We start from the raw sequence: 24,807 nt of genomic DNA, 5'->3' as shown, positions 1-24,807 counted from the left end.
CAACAGGGCAAGACTGATATAATCACTTGGAGAAAGATGATAATGACAGTCACACATACTGAATTGCTGCTTAGACCAATACTGTAGCTTGCTTCACACATTATTCACATGAAGGAGAGTATGGTGGTGAAGCCATGGCAATACTTTTGTTCCTCAGTTGGGTGGTTCTTCATGGCACTGCCTTCTTCACCCACCTCCTCACATGAAAGTCATTGACAGGGACATCAACCACAGAACTGTACTGAGCAACTTTCTAAACATTTTACCTGTTCACATGAGTAATCTCTGAAGGCAATGTGTGTGATTCTATGTAATAATGCTCACAACAACAACCATTCACTTACTTGGGAGCAATCTGGGGAGATTATCTGATGGGATGGGACATCCTTGTCCTGTCCTTTTCCCATCCTTCCTGCTCAATTGCGGGAAGGAATTTCAGATGATGTTGTGCTGATCTGGACCTTGTCCTATCTGGGAAGCACAAATGTCAGTGATTGCACAAAAGACTTTCATATGACACCATGCTGATCTTGTCATTGTTCTGTCAGTGAGGTGGAATTGTCCCATCCTTACCCTCCATTTTGCATCAATGGAAGAACCCATTAATGCAATTCCAATTCACTGACAGGTTTATGACAGGATCAGTGCATCAAGTGTGAATGTCTTTCACATGATCGCTGTCATGGACTGGATAAGGCCAGGCTTTGCTCCCATCCCCCGTCTGATAATCTCCTTAGTGAAAAATGGGTAATGGTATGTACAGTAGGTCCTCCTTATACGCGGATTTGCCATGCGTGGATTTAAGCATACGCGCATGGCAAATCCGGGGATTTTGTCCCCAATGGCGGCGCGCGTGCACGCGCGCCGCCATTGGGGACAACTTCCCTCCCTCCCCTCTCCTCCCCCCAACTCTTTCCTTCCCTCCCTCCCTCCCTCCTTACTTACCTTTTCATCACCGGGGGCTCCGTCGCTGCTGCTGCCGCCGCCACCGCCACCGCCGCCTCAGCCTGAGGGAAGGCCAGGTGGGGGTTTTGGAGGCCAAGAAGCCTCCAGCCTGCCACCCAGCCCTTCTGTGGCGGCGGCAGCGGCAGCAGCGGAGCACCAGCGCCAGAGGCCTCTTCGGCCCCCACTCCGCCGCCCGCCCCCGCCAGCACCTCTGGCTGTAGCCGCGGAGGGAAGGCCTCTGGCGCTGGAGGACCAGCGCCAGAGGCCTCTTCTCCGTCGCCACGGCTGATGGGGGAAAGGCCGGGCGCTGCTCCTGGAGGCCTCCAGGAGCAGTGCCCGGCCTTTCTCCTGGCAGCGGTGGCGGCGCCGCGGGGAGGAGGAGGAGGCCGAGCGCCTGGGGCCTCTTCGGCCCCCTCTCCGCCACTGGCGCCTGCACCTTGATGCAGGGGCCGAGTGGCGGACTGGAGGCCAAGAGGCCTCCAGCCCACCACCCGGCCCTTGCCCAGAGGTGCTGGTGGCGGCGGCAGAGTGGGGGCTGAAGAGGCCTCTGGTGCTGATGCTCCGCTGCCACCGCCGCCGCCACAGAAGGGCCGGCTGGCAGGCTGGAGGCTTCTTGGCCTCCAAAACCCCCACCTGGCCTTCCCTCCGGTTCCGGCTGAGGCGGCGGCGGTGGCAGCAGCGACGTGGCACCGGCGGCGAAAAGGTAAGTAGGGAGGGAGGGAGGGAAGGAAAGAGTTGGGGGGAGGAGAGGGGAGGGAGAGAAGTTGTCCCCAATGGCGGCGCGCGTGCACGTGCGCCGCCATTGAGGACAACGGGACTTGAGCATACGCGGATTTTGGTATACGTGGGGGGGTCCGGAACGGATCTCCCGCGTATACCAAGGACGCACTGTAGTACTTTCAAGTCTGTTACTGGGGTGTGAAATTAAGGTAAAATGACAGTAGGGACCATACTGTTGGATTGCAAATATTATCTGGTATGCTTCCTGTTATTTTAGTGGGCTGTCCTAAAAAACACATTGGGTCTACTCAAATATACTTTGGGTTTTGAAGATGTGAAGGGAAAGTATTTTCAGGTTTATCTCTTAGCACTGTGTTGATGTGCTGGCTGAGGGATTGTGGAAATTATCTGAAAAAAAATTTCTGCATAATTTATAACATTTATTGTAGTTTTCAAGGTGGTAGTTACCAAAAGAGTTCATATGTAATTTAAGTTTACACATTATGCAAGGTTACAGGGACTGGTTTGGGCAGTGAACAGGGATTCCATAGAAACATCCTGATGCTCAGAAAAAATACTTTTCATTGGATAGTGAAACATTAGGCCTGTTGATTTAAGCAGCAATGAGTTGGCAGTGATTTTTTCCCCATTTATGATAGCTGAAAAATGTTTCTCCAAAATGAAAGAAATTGCTGTTGGACTACTGTATTACACTGTACATTGGATAGGTCTCTTACTGTCATTCTAATTGTGCACGCACATGATGCCATGGATAGTCCTAAATCAGAAGTGAGGCAGTTGTTGGACTTGGTTGCCATCAGCCCTAGCTATCTTGGCCATTAGTCAAGGATTATGGGAGTTATAGTCTGAAAATAAATGCAAGTCCACAGGTTCCCTACTCCTACTTCCAGTATGAGATGTTAAACCAGATTTTAATGGTGCTAACATTGGGCCAAAGATGAAGGAATTTGCTTATAATAACTTTTTGAGACACACTGGAACTTTTATTTTTCTATGTAATGTGAGTTATAAACTCTTTAAAAAAACACAACAAACCTGAGCTTTTTGTTGTTGGCTAGACTCCAGGGAATTTGATTGCCTACTATTAATTTTTTTCTTAAAAAACAAACAACCCTAGATATTGCTGTGAACTGGAAACATGGGAGCTGTGTAATCCTTTGTGACTTGGGGCCTGTATAGACTGGCCGTAAGTGCCTGCATCAGGGTGGCAGGAGGGCATGGCATTTGGATGGCGCACGTCCTGATGCCACCCTAATGCTGGTGTCAGGCTTCACGCCTGACTTCATAGCAGGTGGCATTGTGGCACTTCTTTGGCACGGCGTTTACACAATGCATGCCACAAAGGAGCACTGAAAAGTGCTGCAGTGTCGGCAAGGGTGCCCCTTTTCTAGGCCAAAAAGAAGCAGCATTTTGTCACTTCTTTTTGGCAAAATGCTGGAATTGGGGCTGTGGTGTACGGTTTCTGCAGCCCCGATCCAGAGCTCAAAAGGGGCGGGGGCATGCCACTCCTTCAGGGTGGCCTGTTTCACCACTTGATTGGTTTACCTCTGAACATTGATCAGAGATACAAATGGGGATTTGTCTTGCAGAACTACAGAGAGATTGAGGTCTCGGTAACTTTGCAACTGCATCTGACCTGTGAGCCAGAGGTTCTTCACCCTAGCTATAAATAATCCACTCTTGTCTCCTTTATTGTACTGGCTGGTCTTATGTCTATTTCATCATATATCAGATGAATGCAGAGGAATTGGACAATTGCCATAGAGCAGTGGTTCTTGGACATTTGGGCGGGACCTCTTGGGGGAGGGTGAGACTTGGAGGCCTTGATCCCTCCTCCTCCTCCTTTTCTTCCCTAACTTTTTTATGTGTACAATTTACACATGTGTTGAGTTAGATATTGAATTTACTTAAATAAAACTGTTCTAACTTGAACAATGTTATTTCCTTACAAAATGTTAAAATATTACTATATAGGAATGTGTTAATGAAAATACACATACTAAATAAATAAAATATTTTAATTCATATATTAAGTCGAGTGGGGGAGGTGTGATTTTGGCATGTAGATGTATAGGGCAGTCCCAAGGGTAAAAAGTTTGAGTACCACTGCCCTAGAGTGTTTCTCAAATAACCACGTCCAATGCCCTTGCCTAAATTTTCAGTTTCCATTTAGGAACAACAGCAAGTGCTTTGATTTTTTAATTATTTGTTAAACATTCAGATAACAGAGGAATGAAGACCAAATGAAGTTGGGTATGATTCCTGGCAAAATTGGAGAGACCAGTATTAGGGCATGCATTGTATTCTGAATTCAACCCAACATGTTTAATCAATATTTGCTTCATAAATACATCATTCCTTCATGACAGATAAGTCTGACATTGGTAGATCACTGGTTGAACATGGATAGCACTGGGCTATGAGAGAACTGTATAGATGTAACTAATACATAGTGTGAATGAACCATAATTCTGAGAACAATTTTCCTTCATGAAAATCTCACTGTATAAATCTGAAAATATGGCACTAGAGGGAGCTAGAAATTCACTTTCATTTTTAAAACATTTTAAAAAGACTTTAAAGATTCCATTGACAAAAATGGATGCCCCTTTTAATTCACTGATAGCCTATAAAATGTAATGTTCTTTTTGTAAAGATCTTGCCACAAAGCTTTCTTCTGTAGTGGCTGCTACTTTTATTTACAACTGAAATAGAATCCACTGTTCATAGTTCTAGTGTCTCATCACTTATCACTTGAAATTTGGCACCAATACTTCGGTACTATTTTGGAGGTTTTAAAAAGATTCAAACTTAAGACCTTCCTATCTGACACTGTGATTGGTTTGCTGGTTGGCAAACATTTAGTGTAATTTTATGAGAGAATATTTAGTTGTTCATGCAGTTTTAATTCTTATTCTTACTATTTAATTGCCTCTGCCTTTGATTTCTCTAATGTACCTTCCCTGGAAATTCAATAAAAACCATTTAATGCTCTTTCTAGAGTGCAGGACTCTGGCATTTTTGTTCCCTTCATCCTCCACTATTGCTACAACAACAAAGAATTAATGTAAGAAACAAAAACTAAAAGATGTAGGTATGAACCTGACTGAGTAGGTTTGTGCAAGTCTTATTCTAGCCTGCAGCATTGTTAAAAGACAGAGGCCCTTTTCAGACCTGCGAAAAGCGGTGGCCTGTGGGCGGGGTGAGGGCTGAGTGTCCCCACACTCAAAGCCCTCACCATGCTGCCCGGGCGCCATCTTGGTGCACACCCGTTCAGAGGGCGTACGCCATGATGATGCCTCTTTGGTACAGCGCCCAAACAGCGCTGCACTAAAGGGGTATCATCAAGCTGTGCAGCAGCGGCTGTGGCCCCCTTTCGAGGGCACCAAAAAAAGCCAATTTTTCCGGCTCCTTTTTGTGTTCTATAGAAGCCAGATCAGTGCTGTGGCATGCGGTTGCTTCGGCACAGATCTGGGGCAGAAATATGCTCTTCTGAGCTTTGTGAAAGATGGATGAGATACAATACATAACAAAGGGGGTACATATAATTTCATCTTGTTCCACAAGACAGGGTCTTTCCACATCAAAAACCAAAGCTATCTTCTCCTATTCAGGTTTTTAATACTTGAAATTGCCATTGAAATTATTGGGGTAAAGTGGAATTAAACCTCTAGCATTTCTGTGCCTAAATATGCTAAAAGCACCAGGTCCTGTCTGATCTTGGAAGCAAAGAGATTCTGGTCTGGTTAGTACTTGCATGGGAGGCTGCCAACTGATGCCAGGTAATGTAGTCTATGGGCCCATACAGACAGGCCAAAATAAAGCTGCTTCAGGTCACTTTGGAGGTATGTTGTTGAAATGATGCATGTATCCTAAGAGGCCAGAAGCTGCGCTTGGGCAGATTCAATGTTCTCTGTCTATTGAAAGAGAAATTCAATGTCTGCTATAATGTAGTTGTACAAAATGCTGTTCCATGCGAACATTTTATAGGAAAACTAGAAGAACCTGCAAAATTAAGTGACTGGTAAAATGACTCACATTTATCCCATGGTTACTAATGAGTCCTGAAATTTCTTGAAGTATAAAATATTTAAGCTGATAAAAGAATTTTCAGAATGTTGATTTTCTTTGAAAAATGCTATGTTTAACTAGAGAGAGAATTGCTGGCAAAATCTAATTTCTCTGCATTAATAGTACATGTGCAAATACATCAGACTTCCTGGATTCTCTAGAGCTGTTTGTGTTCTGTTTGCCATGTTTGCAGTTAGTGCTTAATTGAATGATTGAGTTGCTGTTAATCTTCAACCTCTTGCAATCTTTTCTCCCCACAGGTATTTGTAGAAACATTAGACAAATGTTTTGAGAACGTCTGTGAACTGGATTTAATTTTCCACGTAGACAAGGTACTCGGTTAACTGCTGCAATGTGAACTGAAATTATTCTGCAGACAAGAAATAGTTGTACAGTATCAGTTTCTGTTCAAATATCATCAGATCACCTAGCAATTTCTCAGTTTAAGAAATTTGATATGCATCACAAATCATAAAATGAAATGTACTATTCAAGTCTTGGCCTAAAGGCACTGCATCCCATCTGATCTTGGAAGCCAAATAGGGTCAGCACTGGTTAATACTTGGATGAGAGACCACCAATGAATGCCAGTTGCTGTAGGTTATATTTCAAAGGAAGGAACTGGCAAAATTCATGGGGTCACCATAGATCAACAGATATAGAGAACTGAAAAGTCAAAACCTGTGATTCTTTTTATACTGATTAAGGACAGGAATGAATAGTGGATTTCTCCGTATGAAACAGTGGAATCTATGGGGAAAGGAAGTGCTCTTCCCACTGCGCCCCCAGCATCAACCCAAAAATGAACACCGGGGGGCCATTAATCTCCTGTACTGGTTTTCAGGCAACTTCAGAAAAGCAGTTAAAAGGAAAGTAAATCTAGAAACACATGCTCCACAGTAGTTTTACAGTTGGAGAAAAGTTTAGCAAATGAGGCATTAGAGGGAATAATATGCTTAATTATTCCATTAGATAGTGATAGAAACACATTTTTGTAAAGAACAAAAAGGCTACCATTAAGTATTACGAAGGTTTTTTCCTCCATATGTGTGTGGCTTTGTGAAGCATTACTGTTGCCAAGTTCATAATTATTTTATTGTGGGGAAGCAATTTGTTAGAGAAACCAGAAACAACTTTTCTGGAGATGTTAACTGAACATTTCTCTTCATATGTGCAATCCACTTCTCTATTGGACACCTCTGAAGATTCCTTGGGGAGTATTGTAATTTTTTCCAAGAACACATGTTTTGATTAGAACATTGAACACTTGTGTAGGCCAAGAAGAATCTCTCCCCCTCCCACCTCTCCTCAGTTTTCCTGAGGGAAGTCTTTTCCCTTCTACAAATTCCTAATATACTTGCACATCTGGATTTGGAGGAGGATGTAGAAATGACAGGCTATTGGCCTTGTAAATTATAAAAAAAATCAAAAAGAAAGCTTTTTGAAGTATGAACTTGCTTCATCCTTGAAACTGAAACACATAATCATGAGATCCATGAACCTTATATATAGGCCAAGCCTCCTTTCCACATATCTCACACATTGCACCTTCTGGATTTCTATAAATGTTTTTGTTTCCAGAATATTTTGAAATATGAAAAATATTATTGTTGGGATAATTATTTAAACAAGTGCACATATGTGGATTTTCATAATTCCTGAGCATAAATCATAATCAAAAGTCATGGCACACAAATTCTCTGTGTAACTTAGATGTGCATTAAAATGCAGTTGCAGATGCTGTACAATAGTGCTGAAAGCAAATATGATAGCTCAGATAACTGTTCAGCTACATGCAAAGTATTACATTGTCCTAGGTCCAAAGCTTTTCAAGCTCTAGATTGTAATTCTGAAGATTTAACATCAGATAGTTCTTACTCTACAATGTGAGACCCTTATTCTGTTAGAAAACATTCAACACAGCAGCTCCCTGAACTGGAACAAAGTATTTTTAAAAAGTAATTCTTTCCATCTCCTTGGTTCTTTCCATTGTGCTGTCAAATGCTGTTAGAAAAACAGTTTTCATTGTTATACAAGCTCTGGCAGCTATGAATGAAGAGGTTTCCAGCAGGAAAAGGTTGTAAATGAAGGACAAGTGCTAATCTGTAATCATAATGCAACTACTGCAAATGATTAGGGTTGCCATTAATATTATAGTTCTCATATATTAGGTACACATTTCTATACAGTATGAATTGGAATTCAGAAGATCAGATGTTTACAGCTCTGGAATATTGACAAGTATCCAGTATTAGACATCTATAATTTAAGTATTTGATATGTTACCAATTTTACATTGAGAAAGCTAATTTAATATAAATATCACTTAGGGGATATTAGTAATGTATTAGTTTAATCTATATGTTTTTAGTTTGTTTTGTGATCTTTTTAGGTCCATAATATCCTGGCTGAAATGGTGATGGGTGGAATGGTTTTGGAGACTAATATGAATGAAATTGTCACCCAAATTGATGCTCAGAATAAACTGGAAAAATCTGAGGTAAGAATGAAAAGCATTAAAGCCAATTAGAGCATGCTCATAGAACCTGCATGATGTGAAATCGTCTTTTATATTGTAGTATTGCTTTATATTCAGCTACTTGTATTGCTAAAAACAAACATGTAGTATATAGCATGTAAAAGCCTTCCTTGATTGCTTAAATAGTTCAACATTCCCTTTCTGTCAAACTCACATCTGCCATTAGCATCTATGTACAGACACATTTCTGAGCTTCCTTCAGTCAAGGCTTATGTCTCCTACAGCGTGTCTTTACTCTCAGAGAATCTTATTTTAATGTTCTCTTTTTATAGCATACCTATCAAGAATACATGTGTTTTAAATAGAATATCTAACAATACAGGGTCTGTGTTTGAAGAAGAAGTGAAAAACTTTGGTTAATCCCAGATTCTGACAGTTTGCTCTACAGTGTCCAGAGTTTTAACAAGAAGTGCTTGGTTAATCTAAATTCTGACATTTTAACTATCTAGCTTGGTACTGTGCAGCTGATAAATTTGGCATCTGGTACCATCATGTTCTAGAAGTAATTTTTCCTTTTTAATAAAATCTATATGTATGGTATTAAAATGCCTTTCTAAACTTTGGGCATTTAGGAAGTGATGTGGCCTTGTTTCCATATGTAAGATGAATTGGGAATATCAGGTCCTGTACATTGACAAAATCATAGACCTCTGAGATGAAACAAAGTGAATTGTTAAACTTATGAGTTGATTTCTGGCTCAGTTTTTTAAAAAAAGCAATTAGCCACCTCTTTCTTACATTTTGTCTTTTTTCTCCTGCTTTTGATCCAAGAAGAACACTACTGAAAATGCAAATTCTTTCTAAGACAAATAATAGTGTTAGTTTTGAATTTCATGTCTCATTTGACTCCTCATAAATAAGCAAGTATGACTTGTTTATCAACAAAAGAAATTGATTGTGCCAGTTAGTATGCTGTTAAAATTGAGAGGTGATTTTCCTAGTGGTTTGTCTCAGCCTTCACAGTATTTTTTTCTAATTTGCAATTTGTTTGGATAGCATTGTCTGAGAAGTACAGAAATGGTGCAGCACCTTATACGATGCATGGCAATATACTAGTGCAGTAATATTAACAAAGATATAATAAATGAAAATTGAAATCATACTTAAAGTATGTAAAACCTAGTTTCTATGATGGTTCAGGAGAACATAACTAATAAGTTATTTATCCCTTTGGAAGCACAGTTTTTAAAAAATTAAATTTCCTCCTTCAACTTCTGGTTTGAATGATTATTCAAATAATAAGAAGCCATTTTCAGTGAAATGGATCAGGTTAAATTCAATTTCCATTGACTTCTACTCAGTTTAATGTTTTTTTTAACTTATAATTCAAAACTTTAAAGATAGGTAATAGGCAAGCAACAGTTACTGAGTTGTACGTGCTGTTATCCCATTGCTTGTTAGAGAACAAAAGAAAGCAAGGAAAAGCAATATCTTGAATACATTAATTGGTCCTTTTAGGCTATTTGATCTGTTAATTTAAAAACCTACTTATTGACATGTGAACTTCCAATCCCAAATGTTGGCTGTGATCCAAAGTTCCACTTTATTTGTATCTGTGATGTGTGCCTCATTAATTTTACCCCCAGCCGCAGTTCCCCATTCATGTTTGCACATTATTCTAGTGCAGTCTGACACTTCAGGGATACTATATCAAGAGATGTGAAGAGTAGGAACAGTTGGATGAGAAAGACTTGGTGAATGTATGTATGTGGTTCTTTGGATCCCAGTCATCATTTTGCTGTGAACTTGTCTTAGCTCAAATTACAGTAATATGCAAAGATTGCTTTCCAAAACATGGATAGCAAGGTCTTAGTTGGCATTGGCTCTATGCATTGTGTCTTTATTTTCAACAAAAAGCTTCAAAAAAATCCAGAGCATTTTCACAAATCTCTAATCCACAGACAATGCACCCATGGATGGTATTGTTGAAAGTAAATGAGCCCTTTATTCTGTAAGTGATTCATTGTCCTTGAAGGAAATCAAAGGTTATTTTTTTTTCTTCAGACAAGAGAGATTTTTTACCAAATTAATTTGTAGGATATGGGACATTTCCAACATTGCAAGTTTCTCTCATTGCAAGTAATTATAATTAATGGCAATTATAGCCACTGATCCTAGAGGTTTGCCAGTCATGCTAAAATCAGCCAAATAAAGTTTGCTAAAAAGGAATGAATGAGGAAAAAAGCTGGATGTGGGTTTGTCAGGCACTATAAGTGACATGGAAGATGTCCCCTGGAAAAACTAGGATACTTGTGTTGTTCTTGCAGTGTTCAGCTGGGTGTGAATTTGGTTGTTTTAAGTCAGTCCTCATTTTTTCAAACCACCTGATCTTCTCTAGTTCTTTCCATTCTTCTCTTTACAGACCTTTATCTTTCAGTCTCCCAGACAGGACAGGTAGATACAGGTATTGCCAATTTTCAGAAAAAAATGTGCTTCTATTAAGTAAAGGGAAAGCAAAATGATGTCAAAGGCAATAAATAAATTAGGCCAGACTCAAAAATTCTGTGTTGATAAACCCATATTAGTCTTTGTAGCCTACTTTTTGTGCTAGTTTCCCTCATCTTTTATTGCCTGTAGTGTATTTACTAGAATGTCATTAACTTCATATATTTTATTTTACTTCCTTTCATTAGCACCCAGCTTTCGAATTTATATTGTTACAATGTAATTGTATCATTTGTATCATTCTCAAGTTATAAACAAATCTAATTCTGCTGGTACAGGCAGAATGCCCCCAGCTGCATCACTGTACGTGAACAAACTGAAGCCTATAAGGCTTTGCTGTCCTCCCTCCCTCCCATCTCCTCGTTTATGCTCTCTAGGGTTTCTGCTTCACCAGAATCTGAAAATATGTTTCCACTTTGATTGCAAATTCTTGAGAAGTGGGAACTCTGGCTATTCTTAAAAGCAGTAAACATCACCAATATAATACTTAAAACTGAGAAAGACCATAGGGAGTTAATTCTTCAGAAGGGGGTGAGGAAGGGAGCATATCACCCCATGACCCACTTCCATTTGTTTAGTGATGGCATAGGACTGTAGACCTATGTACCCTTGATGAAAAATGAACTAATACAAATTGCAAATTTAATGGCTCTTTTGTGCAAATGAAGGCCATTTCTCTTCATGCAAGGGAAAGGCTTCTTGGATTTCTGCAGTTTAACCAACCTACCTTTCAGCTATAGCCTCTCATGCTGTTTTAAACACTGTTCCAGGACAAGACAACCCCCCCCCCCCCCGGAATGATTTTTAGAGGGTTCCATTAGGTTGCAATAGAAAGGAAGTAGGAAAGCCCTATTCTATGAGTAGAACATTTTCCAGAGTGCTTCACAGTATAACCTCTCATTTTTAGCTTGTATGAGTACCAGTAAGCTCTTATCATGATCAGGTGAAGCCTTCAAATTTATCTGTGTCCATATTTTCATGCTAATGTCCAAAATGTGGCATAAAATGTGCTTTTTAAAAATGCAGCTGACATCCAGGAAGCCATAGTTGTTCCAGTTTCCACCTTACATTATGGATGTATGCATAAAGTACATAAACACTGCCATAACAATTATATTCAATTATAGTAGTAGCACCTGTAGTACTAATAAACTCACTACTATTAATATTATTATTACTTTAGCATAAGCCTCCATAAAAGTTTTCGTTAGAAGATGGTATATAGCTGTTGCAAAATACATACACAAAACTTCTAAAATTATATCTTGGTGCACATTTTGAGGAGTAAACTATTGAAAGCCATTGCAAGCAATAAAATTCTGCAAAGGTTAGGAACAGTCAACTGTAATAACCGGTGGTGCAGTTATGGCTATACCTTGGGGCCAAAGTCCAGGTCCCCAAATGACCACACAGAGAACAGCAGGTTATGAGACAGATATTCTGGGGTCTGTTGGAACTGATACTTGTTGCTGTAGGTTCCATCTTGTTTTTTTTAAAAAAATGTTATCTGTGGGACACAGGAATATACACATTTGCAGGTGTTAATTTATTCTTAAATTTCTGTTTTCTAGCAGAAGTGGAGCTTATTACCTAATAAAACTGATGAGTTTAAGGACAGCAAGCACCGTTTTATTCTAGTAATCACAAAGGTGGTGTGATTTAAACAAGTTTATCATGTGAGGCTACACATGCACAGAATTTTCCTTTCTTCAACAGGGTTGGCAAATCAGGCTGGCGAGGTAGCAAGAAGAGGTTTTTTGTTCTAGCATCTAGAATGGTGGCATAGAATGGAGGGGCAGGGGACTGGAGTGAGTAGAAAAATATGCACTTCACAGCTGAGGTACTACAAATCATTGTCTAAATATAGTAATGGTCTAAGACCATTGAATCTAGAATATAAATAACCTAGCTGCACCACTGGTAATAATAGATAAGAAAATTGGGGGGGGGGGGGTTTAAGGGTCAGTTTAAGTAGAGAGGGAAATTGGCATACATTGTGCTTCAAACAGCTATGTTTATAGTTGCCCATTAGGCTTTCTTTCACTCATTGGCATTCTTTGGTAGGCTTCATAAAAATTACCAGAAAGTTAGGCATGCCATGTGCAGAAGAGACTGGAAAGGGGAAGTTTTGTTCATAGTTCTGTACATTAAATGCTAGGTAACTCTTGGCTGATACGATAAGTATTAAAATCACATGACAGTCTATTGTGTCATCACTAACTATGAAAGGAAATTAACTTCAAATTAAACTGCATTCTAATAGATTAAAACTGTATAGAGAATTAAATATATAGTTTTTAGAATATTTTAAAAAGTTCCAGTTAAAATGGTACAGTGACTGGGAGCCATTACATTACATTCAGGGTTCAGTGGCAAACTCAGAGAACAATTTTAGATCCTTACAGTAATAACTGTATAATAATGAACAGTCCACTCAGCTCACTTCTTCCTCTTTGTCTATTTCCCCAAACTACAAAAATGTTTTGTAGTGTAAGAAAAGGGTTTTTAATTCGTGTTTTTTCTTTTAATGTAGTGTTGCTCAATTTTACTTTTTGCTTGTACATGTTCCGTTTTTATTTTTGGGTCTGGCAATTTAAAGGATATAACAAACAAAATTTTTGAAAAATCATGCCCATCCATTACTATCACTGTGATCCCAGTGCTTGAAATTTCAAAGAGTATGTCTTAAGTCTTCTATCTGTTTGGCATTTTGATATACTTGCAGACCTCATTTTGTTTTTTCTTGAATTCTGTTCATTTATTTAACTCCATGAGAAGAGAACATGACCATTCTTTTATATTCTGTACTGCATCCTCCCATCCTATTCATAACCCTGCTGCTTTGAATCATACTTGTTCTAGGAAGAAGGGTTGACACAAAACACCAGCAGCTGTGCTAACCAAAATATTAAATATATTGGGAGGAATCATTTCCAAGATAGATGCATATAAAAGGAGCTGCCTTTTATAATGAGCACAGTCTCTTGGGAAACTCAACTATCATGTCATTTGGGAAATTATTTAAGGTTTAATGAGAAACCATAGCTAAAGCACTTTTTCTGTTACTGAAAGCTATGTAATGTGCTGTGTAATAGAAGGAAAACAATGTACAACTTCCATATTACTAAATAGTGTCCTGAAATATATCTTATATTGCTGCATTTTTGTAGCTAGAAAGAAAACATGGCGTTCTGACTTCTGTTAACTCAGTGAATCTATTTGGTGTTGAGTTTACCACCTCAGCACATGTCTCAGTGTGTATTAGAGTGCTCAATTTGTGCCACATGCCAATGTCTCTGAAGGTCTTAATAATATAGATTAGATTCAGAAGAATATCTCCAGAAGGAGGTCAGTGGAAGATGACTTTCCCAGTGCCCCTCTAGCCAGCAGTGGCCTAAGGCATCTGATAAGCTTTTCTGAGGCTTGGGATGGACCTCTTTTGAGTGGGGAAAACTGCGTCAAAGATGGCTGAATGAATGTAAAGGTGAGATTGTAAAAATTCAGACAGAGGAATACACACAGTCATCTATTAAAACTTGTCGGTGAGAGAAGGGTGCCAAAAAAAATTGTCTTCTGCTGACCCCTTTCTGCTGCAGGCAATTCTGTGAATCTAACCCTATGTCTTTCAGTGACTTTGGACAAAGGATTGAAATGTCAAACTGCTATGTGCTCATTTAAACTGAGATTACAAAGCAGCTGGGGTAATGTGTTGTCTGGTTAATTGTAATTCTAGCTGTATGTGAGCTCATACTGTACTTCTAAAACCTTGTGGACATACCTGACCACTTGTACTCAGTGTGAAGCATCAGGACTGATGGTTCCTTACTGAGATGATGAAGAACCCCAGAAATAAGCCCTTCAGTTGTTTCTGGACAATGTGATTTCAGAATTAATTAATTTTCTAAAATACAAAAGAAAAAAATTAATATGTGCTATAGACATACTCTCATTTTAGTATACAGGAATTTTGACTTCCAGTGAAATGGGAGAAACTTTTTTGTACATATCTGTTTCACATAGAAAGCTGTAGTGGGGGTGGATAAGAGATACTGAACTTCCTCTCCCTCCAATCCTACCCTACCTTTAATCTGTTTCTATAGCTATTTCTGCTCTGATAGCAGAATTTAATGCTTGGAAGTGCTCCCTGATTACAACTACAAGAACCCATACCCAGCATTGCTGGCATGCTGGGGGATTCAGGGAATTACAGTAAAAAAGTAACCTTTCTAAGCTGCATCAGAAGTGAATTGGGAATGGAAAAGAGAAAATAGATCAAAGGGAATTGAAACAAGTGAGAGGTTCAATATACTTTCTCAGATTCCTTTTACTTATAGAGGTGCCCCATCCCATCTACCACTTTACATGTGAATTGGATGGATGAATGAAAAGAAATGAATGTTAACAATCACATGTGATTGGTATTCAGAATCAGTGCTTGGTGTTTTTCACTTACTGTATCTAGTTATTTATGAATGTTCTGAAAATGTTCACTATGTCTTAGAAGTACTGTGTGACTTATTTTGTGTTTAAAGTTTTGATGTTTAATAAATCAGGCATCCTAATTTATATTTGTAGATTATACATTTGCTAAACTAAAATGAGATCTTTGTACTCTCCTGTAATAGCAATATATAGATAATATTGTTCATTTTGGCAACTATTCTGCCTGTTGATAAGAACAACCCAAAGTATGAACAATGTTCTAATAAAGTCTTGTAATAAAGTCAACTCAGTGTATTTAATAATTATATACAATCATGGTGTATAACCCACAGCAATTCCCTTAATTTTTTATTTTTTAAAAGTAGAATGGTATTTTCCTAGGCTAAAATACATAGTTGTGAATTGAATTTAAGAGCTTTACCTCTTTCTGTTAAAAGTGGAGTGGGGGAGAAGAGGCTAAGTGTTTGAGAGCTCACCGGAAGGAGCAAAAAGCAATAAACTGTCTTGTTTATCATCTTAATTTGGAAGGGGTATATTGATTTGGAGTTTAATATATTGATTAAGAGTTGTATATCTGTGCTTACCACTTCTCAATTCAACTGATATGTTGAAAATTAGACAAATATTAGTGCAATGATTGACCTTATACTTCAGGAAACTCCTTGAAACTTTGACCTCATCAGACTTGTGGTCAGAATCCAACTATTGCAAGCCTGAAATGCTATTGGATTTCAGCATGTCAAGGGCTACATTTGAAATAACCAAGGAGAATAGGGCATCTTCATCATTCCCATCCTAGTGCCTGTCTTGAAGCCATATTTCCAACCTTGTCAGAGTACCCTATGAAGCCATGTTTTCAACAATAACTGTATTTCTAGGGATCTTGTAGTTTCATCAGCTTTACTCCCTGGTCCTTCACTGCCTTTCTTTTGTATCCATAATCAGACACCCACCCTTCCCTTGCATTAATACTTTGGTTTGGTGCCCCTTGCAGTCCTGCTTCCCCCCCCCCCTTTTCATTTCATAAGTTATTTGTCTCTAGTTCTTTGAAAGTCACAATTGATCTGTTATGGGTTTTTCTAACCTTTCCAAGACAATCTTCACATTTTTAGAACTTTCAGAATTAGGATATATTTTGGGATTTCTGGTTCCTTCCAGCTGTGCCTCTGAAATCCTAAGGTAGAATACACTTGAAGGGATGTGCTACATCAACCTATCTGTAGGCAGAAAACATTGGATATAGAGGACAACACTGGTAAAGTAAAAAGATCTATAGACTTCACCAAAATAGAGATTAAGGAAGTATTGTCAGTTGTTATATTAGTCTAATGGACAAACTAGCCTTTCCTTAACTTTCTGGTCCAGAAGGTAATTCTGTATAAGCATAGCCTCAACAGAATTACCTTCTACTCTTAAGGCTACAGTCCTTTGCATATTTAATTTGCAAATTAGACTTGGTTGAATTTAACTCAGGAAGAAATGTTGGTTGCTCTTTTAATACAACAGACTCACTACCCAAGTCCTGTCTCTGCAAATGTGCATGTTACCTACCTAAGCTATATTACTCCCCATTATATGTAAATGTTTATTACATGTGTCCTGGAATTACCTGAGTAAGTATTTTAAATGCTGTATGGGCTTTTAAATTCAGATTTAAAGGCATTACTACAGTATGGTGCATATGGTAATGTTAGGCTTTTTGGCCTATAGACCTTTCTGGTACGGAAAATTTATTTTATTTATTTACTTATTTCATTTATATGCCACCTTTCTTGCAAAATGTGACCCAAAATGGCTTCCAAAAACAGCAGTTAAAAATTAAAAATGTTTCCAGTAAAAATTTAAAAACAATTTAAAATCTAAACATTAAACACTATAAAAACACTTTAAAAGCCATACAAAAGTTAAAAACAAATAGAACACACAAATAAAAAAGCTTCCCTGTTTAATTGTGAAAAGGAAAGCAGGGAGGGGACCAACCTAGCCTCCTACAGAAGGGACTTCCAGAGCGTGGGAGAAGCCACCGAGAAGGCTCTTTCTTGTGTCCTCACTTGTGTCCTCATCAAATGAGTGTGTGATGATGGCTGGACTGAGGGAAAGCATTCCTGTAAGATCTTAGTGATCTTGCAGGTTTGTATGGGGAGATAAGGAATTTCAAGTAGTCTGGACGTAAGCAGTTTAAGCCTTTATACGTCACAACCAGCACTTTGAATTGTGCCTGAAAACAAAATGATAGCTAGTTAAACTGTTACATAAAGGGAGTTTTATGTTTCCTATAATTGGCCTCAGTCAGCATTCTGGCTGACAAGTTTTGAACCTATTAAGTTTCCGAACATTTTCAACGGTAAAATGTAAAGGCTGGTGCACTAGTCTTAACTGTGCAAATGCACTCCTGGCTGTGAGTCTGATAATTTGGGGGAGAGTAACCCCACCCAGCACAAGCAGAGTCCCTATTACCTGATCTGTCTTTTGACTGACCAAGAACACCTCTATCTTGTATAGATTAAGTTTCAGTTTGTTTGCTCTCCTCCAGGGCATTACTAACAACAGACAATGGTTCAGAGACAGCTTCCTTGGAATCAGGTGGAAAAGAGAGGTATTCTTGGGTGTCATCGTCATATTGGTGACACCACACCCCAAAACTCTGGATAACCTCTCCCAGGGGTTTCTTATAGATGTTAAACAGCTTGGGGGGGGGGGGCAAAAAAATCTTGTGAGACCCCACTGGGCCAATGTCCAGAGAATGAAACAAGAGTCTCCCAGCATCACCTTCTGAGTTTGCCCTTCCAAGAAATACCAGAACCCCAGTGTTACAGTTCTCCCAAGTGTCTTCCCAGAGAGTTGGCCCAGAAGGATACCATGTTCGATGGTGCAGCAGAACCAATAGTGACACACTTCACCTCTCTAGTTCCCTGCGTAGGTCATCCACCAAGGCGACCAAAGCTGTCTCTGTTCCATAACTAGGCCTGAAGCCAGATTGAAATGGATCTAGATATCCCTCTCATCCAGAAACTCTTGAAGTGGGGAGGCTGTTACATGCTCCAGAACTTTGTACAAGAATGGCATATTAGAGAGAAAATATCCTCTGAAGAGTTTTTCAGCCCTCAGCAACAGGTTTATAGGAGATCTGAAATGGGAATGGGAAATCTTCCACTTTACAATAGATTGTGCTATTGTATAAATGGATTTCCAGCCTTAGGTATAGCCCAAACATTTACCTCTTTTGTTACTTGGTAATAAAATCATACCTAAAAGAGATCCTAGTTTTTGAGCTTTATGTATGACAATATAGAAACAAGGTGTTCCCCCTCTTTCATGAAAAATAGATTTTAAAAAAAGACAGTACAGGACCCAAAGTGCCAGATGCTGAGAGAGCATTGATTGGACTTTGTTGGGAAAGTTCTGAATAAGGGTAACTAGATATCCATCCTTTAAAAAAACAAAATGCATCCTTAATTAAATGGGGACAGAGTGATGTGGCTTTCATGCATTTTTGCAAATGCATCTTAGAAGGATTAAATGTTCAAGCAAAAATGAATATTTATTTACTGCAGGGTGTGTAAAAAATGTTCTGGTTGCTTTGGAAAAAACACAACAGAAGATGAAAGGGAAACATTCTTAATTTTTTCTTAACATGGAACTTGACTAAAAAGTTAGGAATCTGTTATTTCAAATAACCCTTTTTTTATAGAAAAGTTTAATGGCTTTCAGAATATTTTCTTACACTGGATAAATTTGAAAAATCTACAAGCATCAAAATACTATATATAGAAATACTATAGATTGGGAGGTTCCCAACTTTTTTTACTCACAGAACCCTTTTTAGAATCAGTTTCTATGGCAGAGTCCCTAAGAGGTCTTACAAGTTAATGGTGATTAGGAATAGAGTTACTTTTTGTTTCTTACATTTCATTCAATTTTTATTTCTTTCATTTTTGTGGAGCAGCCATGGAGCACCTGGGAAGTGCATATGGATCCCTAAGGGCTACTCGGAGGGGAGAAGGTTGGGAACTGCTGCTATAGATTAACTAAAGAAAAGTTTTAATACTTACCTCAGAGAGCAATTCGACTCCCCTTCCAGAGTGCAGTGGATTATACTATGAACCAAAATTTAAGCCAGATTTCTACCACAATATAAAACGGGGATGGGCAATAGAATCTTAGAATCATACAGTTGGAAGAGACCCCAAGGGCCATCCAGTCCAACCCCCTGCCATACAGCAACTCATAAACAAAGCACCCCAGGCAGGTGGCAATCCAGCCCCTGTTTAAAAACCTCCAAAGAAGGAGACTCCATCACATTCCAAGGCAGTATGTTCCATTGTCAAACAGCTCTCACTGTCAGGAAGTTCCTCCTAATGTTGAGGTGGAATCGCTTTTCCTAAAGCTTGCATCCATTGTTCTGGGTCTTATTCTCTGGAGCAGCAGAAAACAAGCTTGCTCTGTCCTCAGTATGACACCCCTTCAAATACGTAAACAGGGCTATCATATCAACCGTCTCTTCTCCAGGCTAAACATACCCAGTTTCCTAAGTCTCTCCTCATAAGGCTTAGTTTCCAGACCTTTCACCATTTTGGTTGCCCTCTAGCCCATGAACTGCATGTGGCCTGCCTGAAGACCATTCTTGATGACTGAAAAAATATGCTACTGAAATGTGGTGGGGGTTTGTGTGATAGGACTTGAAGCAGCTACCTGAAAAATTCCACTTTTTACATTTTAAATGGCTTGTAAAAACTACAAGTCTTTTAAAGAATAAGATATTTGTTTTTGAAATAGTGGTTTGTCCATCATAGGCTTTCCTGTCCCTATCTCCCTTCGATAGTTCTGCCTGTTAGTAAAATTATTTAGGAATCTTAACAGTTCTGTTTGCAGTAACCAGAAGTCCTGCCAAATCCTGGTTTTCTTTTGAATTCTGTAAGTTAAAGCTATTCTGGCAGTAGTTCTTGGTGTCCTGTAAAATGTGTTTCGTATATTGCTGATCAATGGAAGACATAATGGCCTGAAAGAGATGGGCCAAAAGAAGCAGCTTCTGGCTGCTTCCAGGGTGTGGCATTAAGATGATGCATGCCTCCAAAGTGGCAGAAGCTGCTCCGAGACTGCCAAAGGTAGCCCAAAGACACCAGAAAAAGGAGTGGAAAAAATCTTCTCCTGCTGGTGGCTGGCTTGGAAGTGCATCAGCAACAACCTGCTTTTAGAACAGGCCGCACGGTCACCGCAGTCTTGGCCTGATCGTGACTGGAGTGGCCAGAGGCCACTGCTTGCTACCCATCTGCTGAGGATATAATGTACTTGTGCATCTGTAGCTGATTGTGGCCTTTTAGAAGTATATAAGTGAACTTACATATATATATATATATATATATATATATATATATTTAAGTGCCAGAGAGAAAACTGCAAGTAGTAGTAACATATTTGTAATGCTTAATTATGGAAATCTGTAATGTGCTTCTGCTATAGCATTTGTACATCTTTTAAAATTTTTCTCTGATTATATAAGGCTAGCTGTTTATTTTAGTGAATACTAAGCTTCTCTGGAATTTAGGAAGAACCTCTGAACTACACAGAGGAACCGTGTAGGCATTGGGCTAATGGTCTTTTTATGTTTTGATATTGAGTTCTACATAAAGAATAATTTTGAAAGGCAGATACTTTTACTTCCAAGAAAAATAGGACATATGAATTATAACTTAGGGGTGGAACAAGCCACCGCTGAGAAAGACAGATTGGGGCCTCCCTAACCAGCTTTTCCGCCCTGCTGCAGATGGAAGCTGGCTTTCTGATGCTCCAGTGGTGTATGGTGTCTAAACGCCTTGCTGCTGGAACACCCGGAAGCCCGCCCACGTGTGGGCAGCTGGGTGGTACGAAGCCAGCTTCCAGGTGTCTTGAGGGCATGCATCGTTTGCATGCTATGCCCCCAAGCCATCTGGAAACCGGCTTTGTTGTGCCAGTCTGTTTCACCCTTTAGTTAAGTTTATAAAACCAAAAAGGGGGAAAGCATTTTACATTTGAGATGGTTAACCTAATAAACCTTTGACCCTGGAGCATTTTTTCTTCCAAATTTAAAAAAGAGAAAGAGAAAAGGCAAAAAATCTAAAAAAAGGGGGAAACTAGGTTGTGCTTTTGTTTAGCTGTAAGTCATCCAAACAAATACTTGCTGGCACTGTATGTCTTTTTTATTTGCAGAATGTGATGAAATTTTAAAAGCTAATAAGTATACAAGTTTGATCATTCACAAGTCACTTAATACAATAGGTATAAAATAACCAATGTTAAAGCTTCTTTACCTTTTTATATAATAAAGTCTTTAGCATCTGATTAAATGCTAAGACCATAGGGAAAGCTAGCAAATAATACATGAGATGTTACAAGTCTAATAAAGATGGGTTACTGGCAAGAATTTACTGATTTCAGGTGTAAGGTGACTGCTGCAGGTATATTCTATGTAGGTTGCAATACCTGGAAACAGTAGAAATCAAAGACAGCATGAGCCTTATCTTTAATCTCAGTCTGGTTGTTTTACAGATATGTTAATTTTTTCATCAAGCTGCCATTGCATGTGTTAGCGATATTTTAGAGATCGTGCGAATTGCTTTTTTCTCTTTCTGGCTAAATATTTCTGAATAATCCCATTTCATCCCAAACCAAAAATTCATCTGTTCTTCTAATTTTAGTGTAAATGTTGTATAAGATTTATTGTAGTAAATTTCACCTTAGTAGTATATTATTATTATGATGGACAAAATCTTAGAAGTATCTTTTTCTTCTGTATACAGGCTGGTTTAGCAGGAGCCCCAGCCCGGGCTGTTTCAGCTGTAAAGAATATGAATCTTCCAGAGATCCCAAGAAATATTAATATTGGTGACATCAGTATAAAAGTGCCAAACCTGCCCTCTTTTAAATAATTTGTGCACTCCAGGTAAAAATATGAAAAAATATAAAAGATGATCACATAAACGTTTACCAAACCAATGTTTTGTTATTTGAATAAAAAGTCAAGGTACTCTGTAGGAATTCTGTATAAAACTATGTGTTATTGATTTTGTTTTGTTTAGTAAACTTAGAGTGGGTGAATTTTTTGATTTCTTAATAACATTCCTATGTCCTCCTAAGCATATCACATCTAAAACAACCATGTAATTTTCTGGAAAATAATTCAAAACATTTCCTTTGTTTGTAGAAACATGTTTTTGTAATTAGTACAGCAGTCCTGATCACATGTCTTCAGGGCACTTAAGATCCAGATATATAGATATATGTATATATTGCATGATAGTATTCAATTGTACTTTTTAAATAAAGTTGCAATGAAATGAAACTTAAGCATTTGTTTCATATCTGCACTGTTAGCTACAAACTGCCTTTCTTTTAATAGGTATGCCTTTGTCTTACCCAAGATGGTTTACATTTAAAATGAATCAGAGTTCTGTAACCCTTTAATCCACATTCTGTGCAAGAAATAATTGAATTCCAAACAGAATGCATGCTTTACATGCATGCAAACGCCTTTCTTTCAGTTACTCTCAGGTAAGGTTGCCATAATTCTCTACTATAAACCGGGACAAAATGTAGGACAAAATTTAGCCCAAAATGCAGGACATTTAAGGTCCTCCATTTTTCTTAATGGGCCAAATTTCATCCTACAATTGTCCTATATTTTGGTCTTAATTTTGTCCTACATTTTGTCCCGGTTTATAGTAGAGAATTATGGCAACCGTACTCTCAGGAGTGCTACAAGATCTTTCTATATGCTTTACATAATTCTTCTTTAGCCAGTTATAGGGATATCCAAAGAATTCTACTGGCAACAAAACCCTGGGCAGTAGAAATTCCACTTGCAATAGTAATTGCTGTCCTTTCCTATCTGATTTGACATTATATCTTCCCTTTTCTTGTGATAGTATTACTTTCTGAGTACAAAGCTAACTAAATTCAGTGCAATTATCCATCTTCTGACCTGATTTCCTACATCTGGCCCCTCCACTCACATAAACCATTCCACATGGTCAACCTTCTGTCTCTAGTCCTGTGATGTCGTACATATCTTCATTTCTCCTCTTACCTTGTTGATTCTGTCCCTAGATTTTGAATAGTGCTTAAGCTGTTCTTTCCTGAAGAAGGTTCTTTTGTTCCTGTCCCCCCCCCCCCCCCTTCCTGGATTTTCTTCCACCCCCCCCCCCACTCTTGTGAAACTGCATTTAGAAAGACTGGCAAATAATCTGAACAAATTTGCCAGGTTTCTTCTCAGGCCTTGTTATCTTTGTTAGTTAGCTTCATCATCAGTCATACTTTCTGTTTTGACTTCATACATCTCCTGTGTGAATAGTTCTGTGTCTCATTTTCTTCACTATGAGGCAAAAAAGACTGGCAATAAGAGCTGGCTTGTGGATGATGTGGGGGGCATAGCGACTGCACACCCCAATTCCACCCCCAAGATGGTCACATCACCTGCTCAACCAGACAGCAGGCAGAGTGGGAACACTCCTGCAGCACAGCAATTAGATGCTACATGCCACACTCCTTTTTGTACCGGGAAAAGGCTAGATCAGGGCCATGGCGTGCGGTTGCCGTGGCCCTGGTCCATCACACAAAGGGACAGTGTGATGCTGCCCCTTTAGGGCCGTCTGTTTTTGGCCTTTATCTCCTAATTCTTATTCTGCCTACTAAGTACTACTACTAAGTAAAAAATGCAGATTAATCTGCCTTCGCCAAGTTGTGATTCATGTTTAGTAGGCTATCAAATATGTGTCCTTTCATAAAATTAACCTGAAGGGCCAGGTTGTAACTTAGAATGAACTTTGTTATGGCATGGGTAACCTTTTAGCCTGAAACAATTGACAGATGTTCTGTGAAATGTTGCATTATTATACATGTGATGAACTCTTGCAATATTGACAGCGTAAAGTATCAAGTTATGTTGCAATTAGATTATACAGTCGGCCATTCTTATACACGGATTTTTTATACACGGATTCAAGCATACACGGTTTGAAAATGTTCCAAAAAAGGATAAATTTACCTTGATTTTCCATTTTTTATAAGGGACACCATTTTGCTATGTCATTATATTTAATGGGACTTGAGCATACACGGATTTTGTTATACACGGGGGATCTTGGAACCAAACCCCAGCGTATAACAAGGGTCCACTGTATTAATTATTGGCAGTTTTATAGCCTAGTAGAGTTTAAGAACTGAGAATAATAAAGGAAAGCACCTTGGTGACTCGTCAGTGAATACACTGCAGAATTACTTGGTGCATCTCTAGTCATAGAGAAAAATAAAATAAGTACAGCTGCTTAAGTGCAAAACAGCTTTTCTGGGTGTTTAGATAAAGCTGAAAGGCCTAAGATAATTGGAAACAAGCTTAAGTTTCTGAGTCTGTTTCAAATAAAACTTTCCTGGCTGTATTTTTACTGCATATAAAGGTCTCATGAAAGGTCTTTTTCTTTTCCTCCCCACACCCTTGTAAACAAAGCCATTCTCTTCAATACCACACATTGGCTTAGATCATTGGTATTGAGCAATGTGTTGAACTGCATATTTGAGGTGTTTGGGTACATAAAACATTGTTTTCAGTTGATGCCTGCATCACAGATACTCAAATAATTTAACCCTTATGC

General features: G+C 38.9%; 1 protein-coding gene across 2 annotated transcripts in view; it reads left to right on the top strand.

The window, feature by feature from the left end:
• Window positions 1–22,502, top strand: part of AP3S1 (adaptor related protein complex 3 subunit sigma 1) — a 33,278-nt gene extending 10,776 nt beyond the window's left edge. The window contains exons 4-7 of one of the 2 annotated variants that reach the window (XM_042451027.1): window positions 6,018–6,089; window positions 8,150–8,257; window positions 10,659–10,700; window positions 21,961–22,094. In XM_042451027.1, the coding sequence (XP_042306961.1) occupies window positions 6,018–6,089; window positions 8,150–8,257; window positions 10,659–10,694 (216 nt within the window). In that variant the 3' untranslated portion in view covers window positions 10,695–10,700; window positions 21,961–22,094. Of the gene's footprint in view, window positions 1–6,017; window positions 6,090–8,149; window positions 8,258–10,658; window positions 10,701–21,960 lie in introns of both variants that reach the window. The other variant, XM_042451026.1, reaches the window with a different exon arrangement.
• The last annotated feature ends 2,305 nt before the right edge of the window (window positions 22,503–24,807 follow it).

This window comes from Sceloporus undulatus, chromosome 2 (genome assembly GCF_019175285.1).
Source record: "Sceloporus undulatus isolate JIND9_A2432 ecotype Alabama chromosome 2, SceUnd_v1.1, whole genome shotgun sequence".
NCBI lineage: Eukaryota > Metazoa > Chordata > Lepidosauria > Squamata > Phrynosomatidae > Sceloporus > Sceloporus undulatus.
This window is presented reverse-complemented; position numbering and strand designations above follow the sequence as displayed.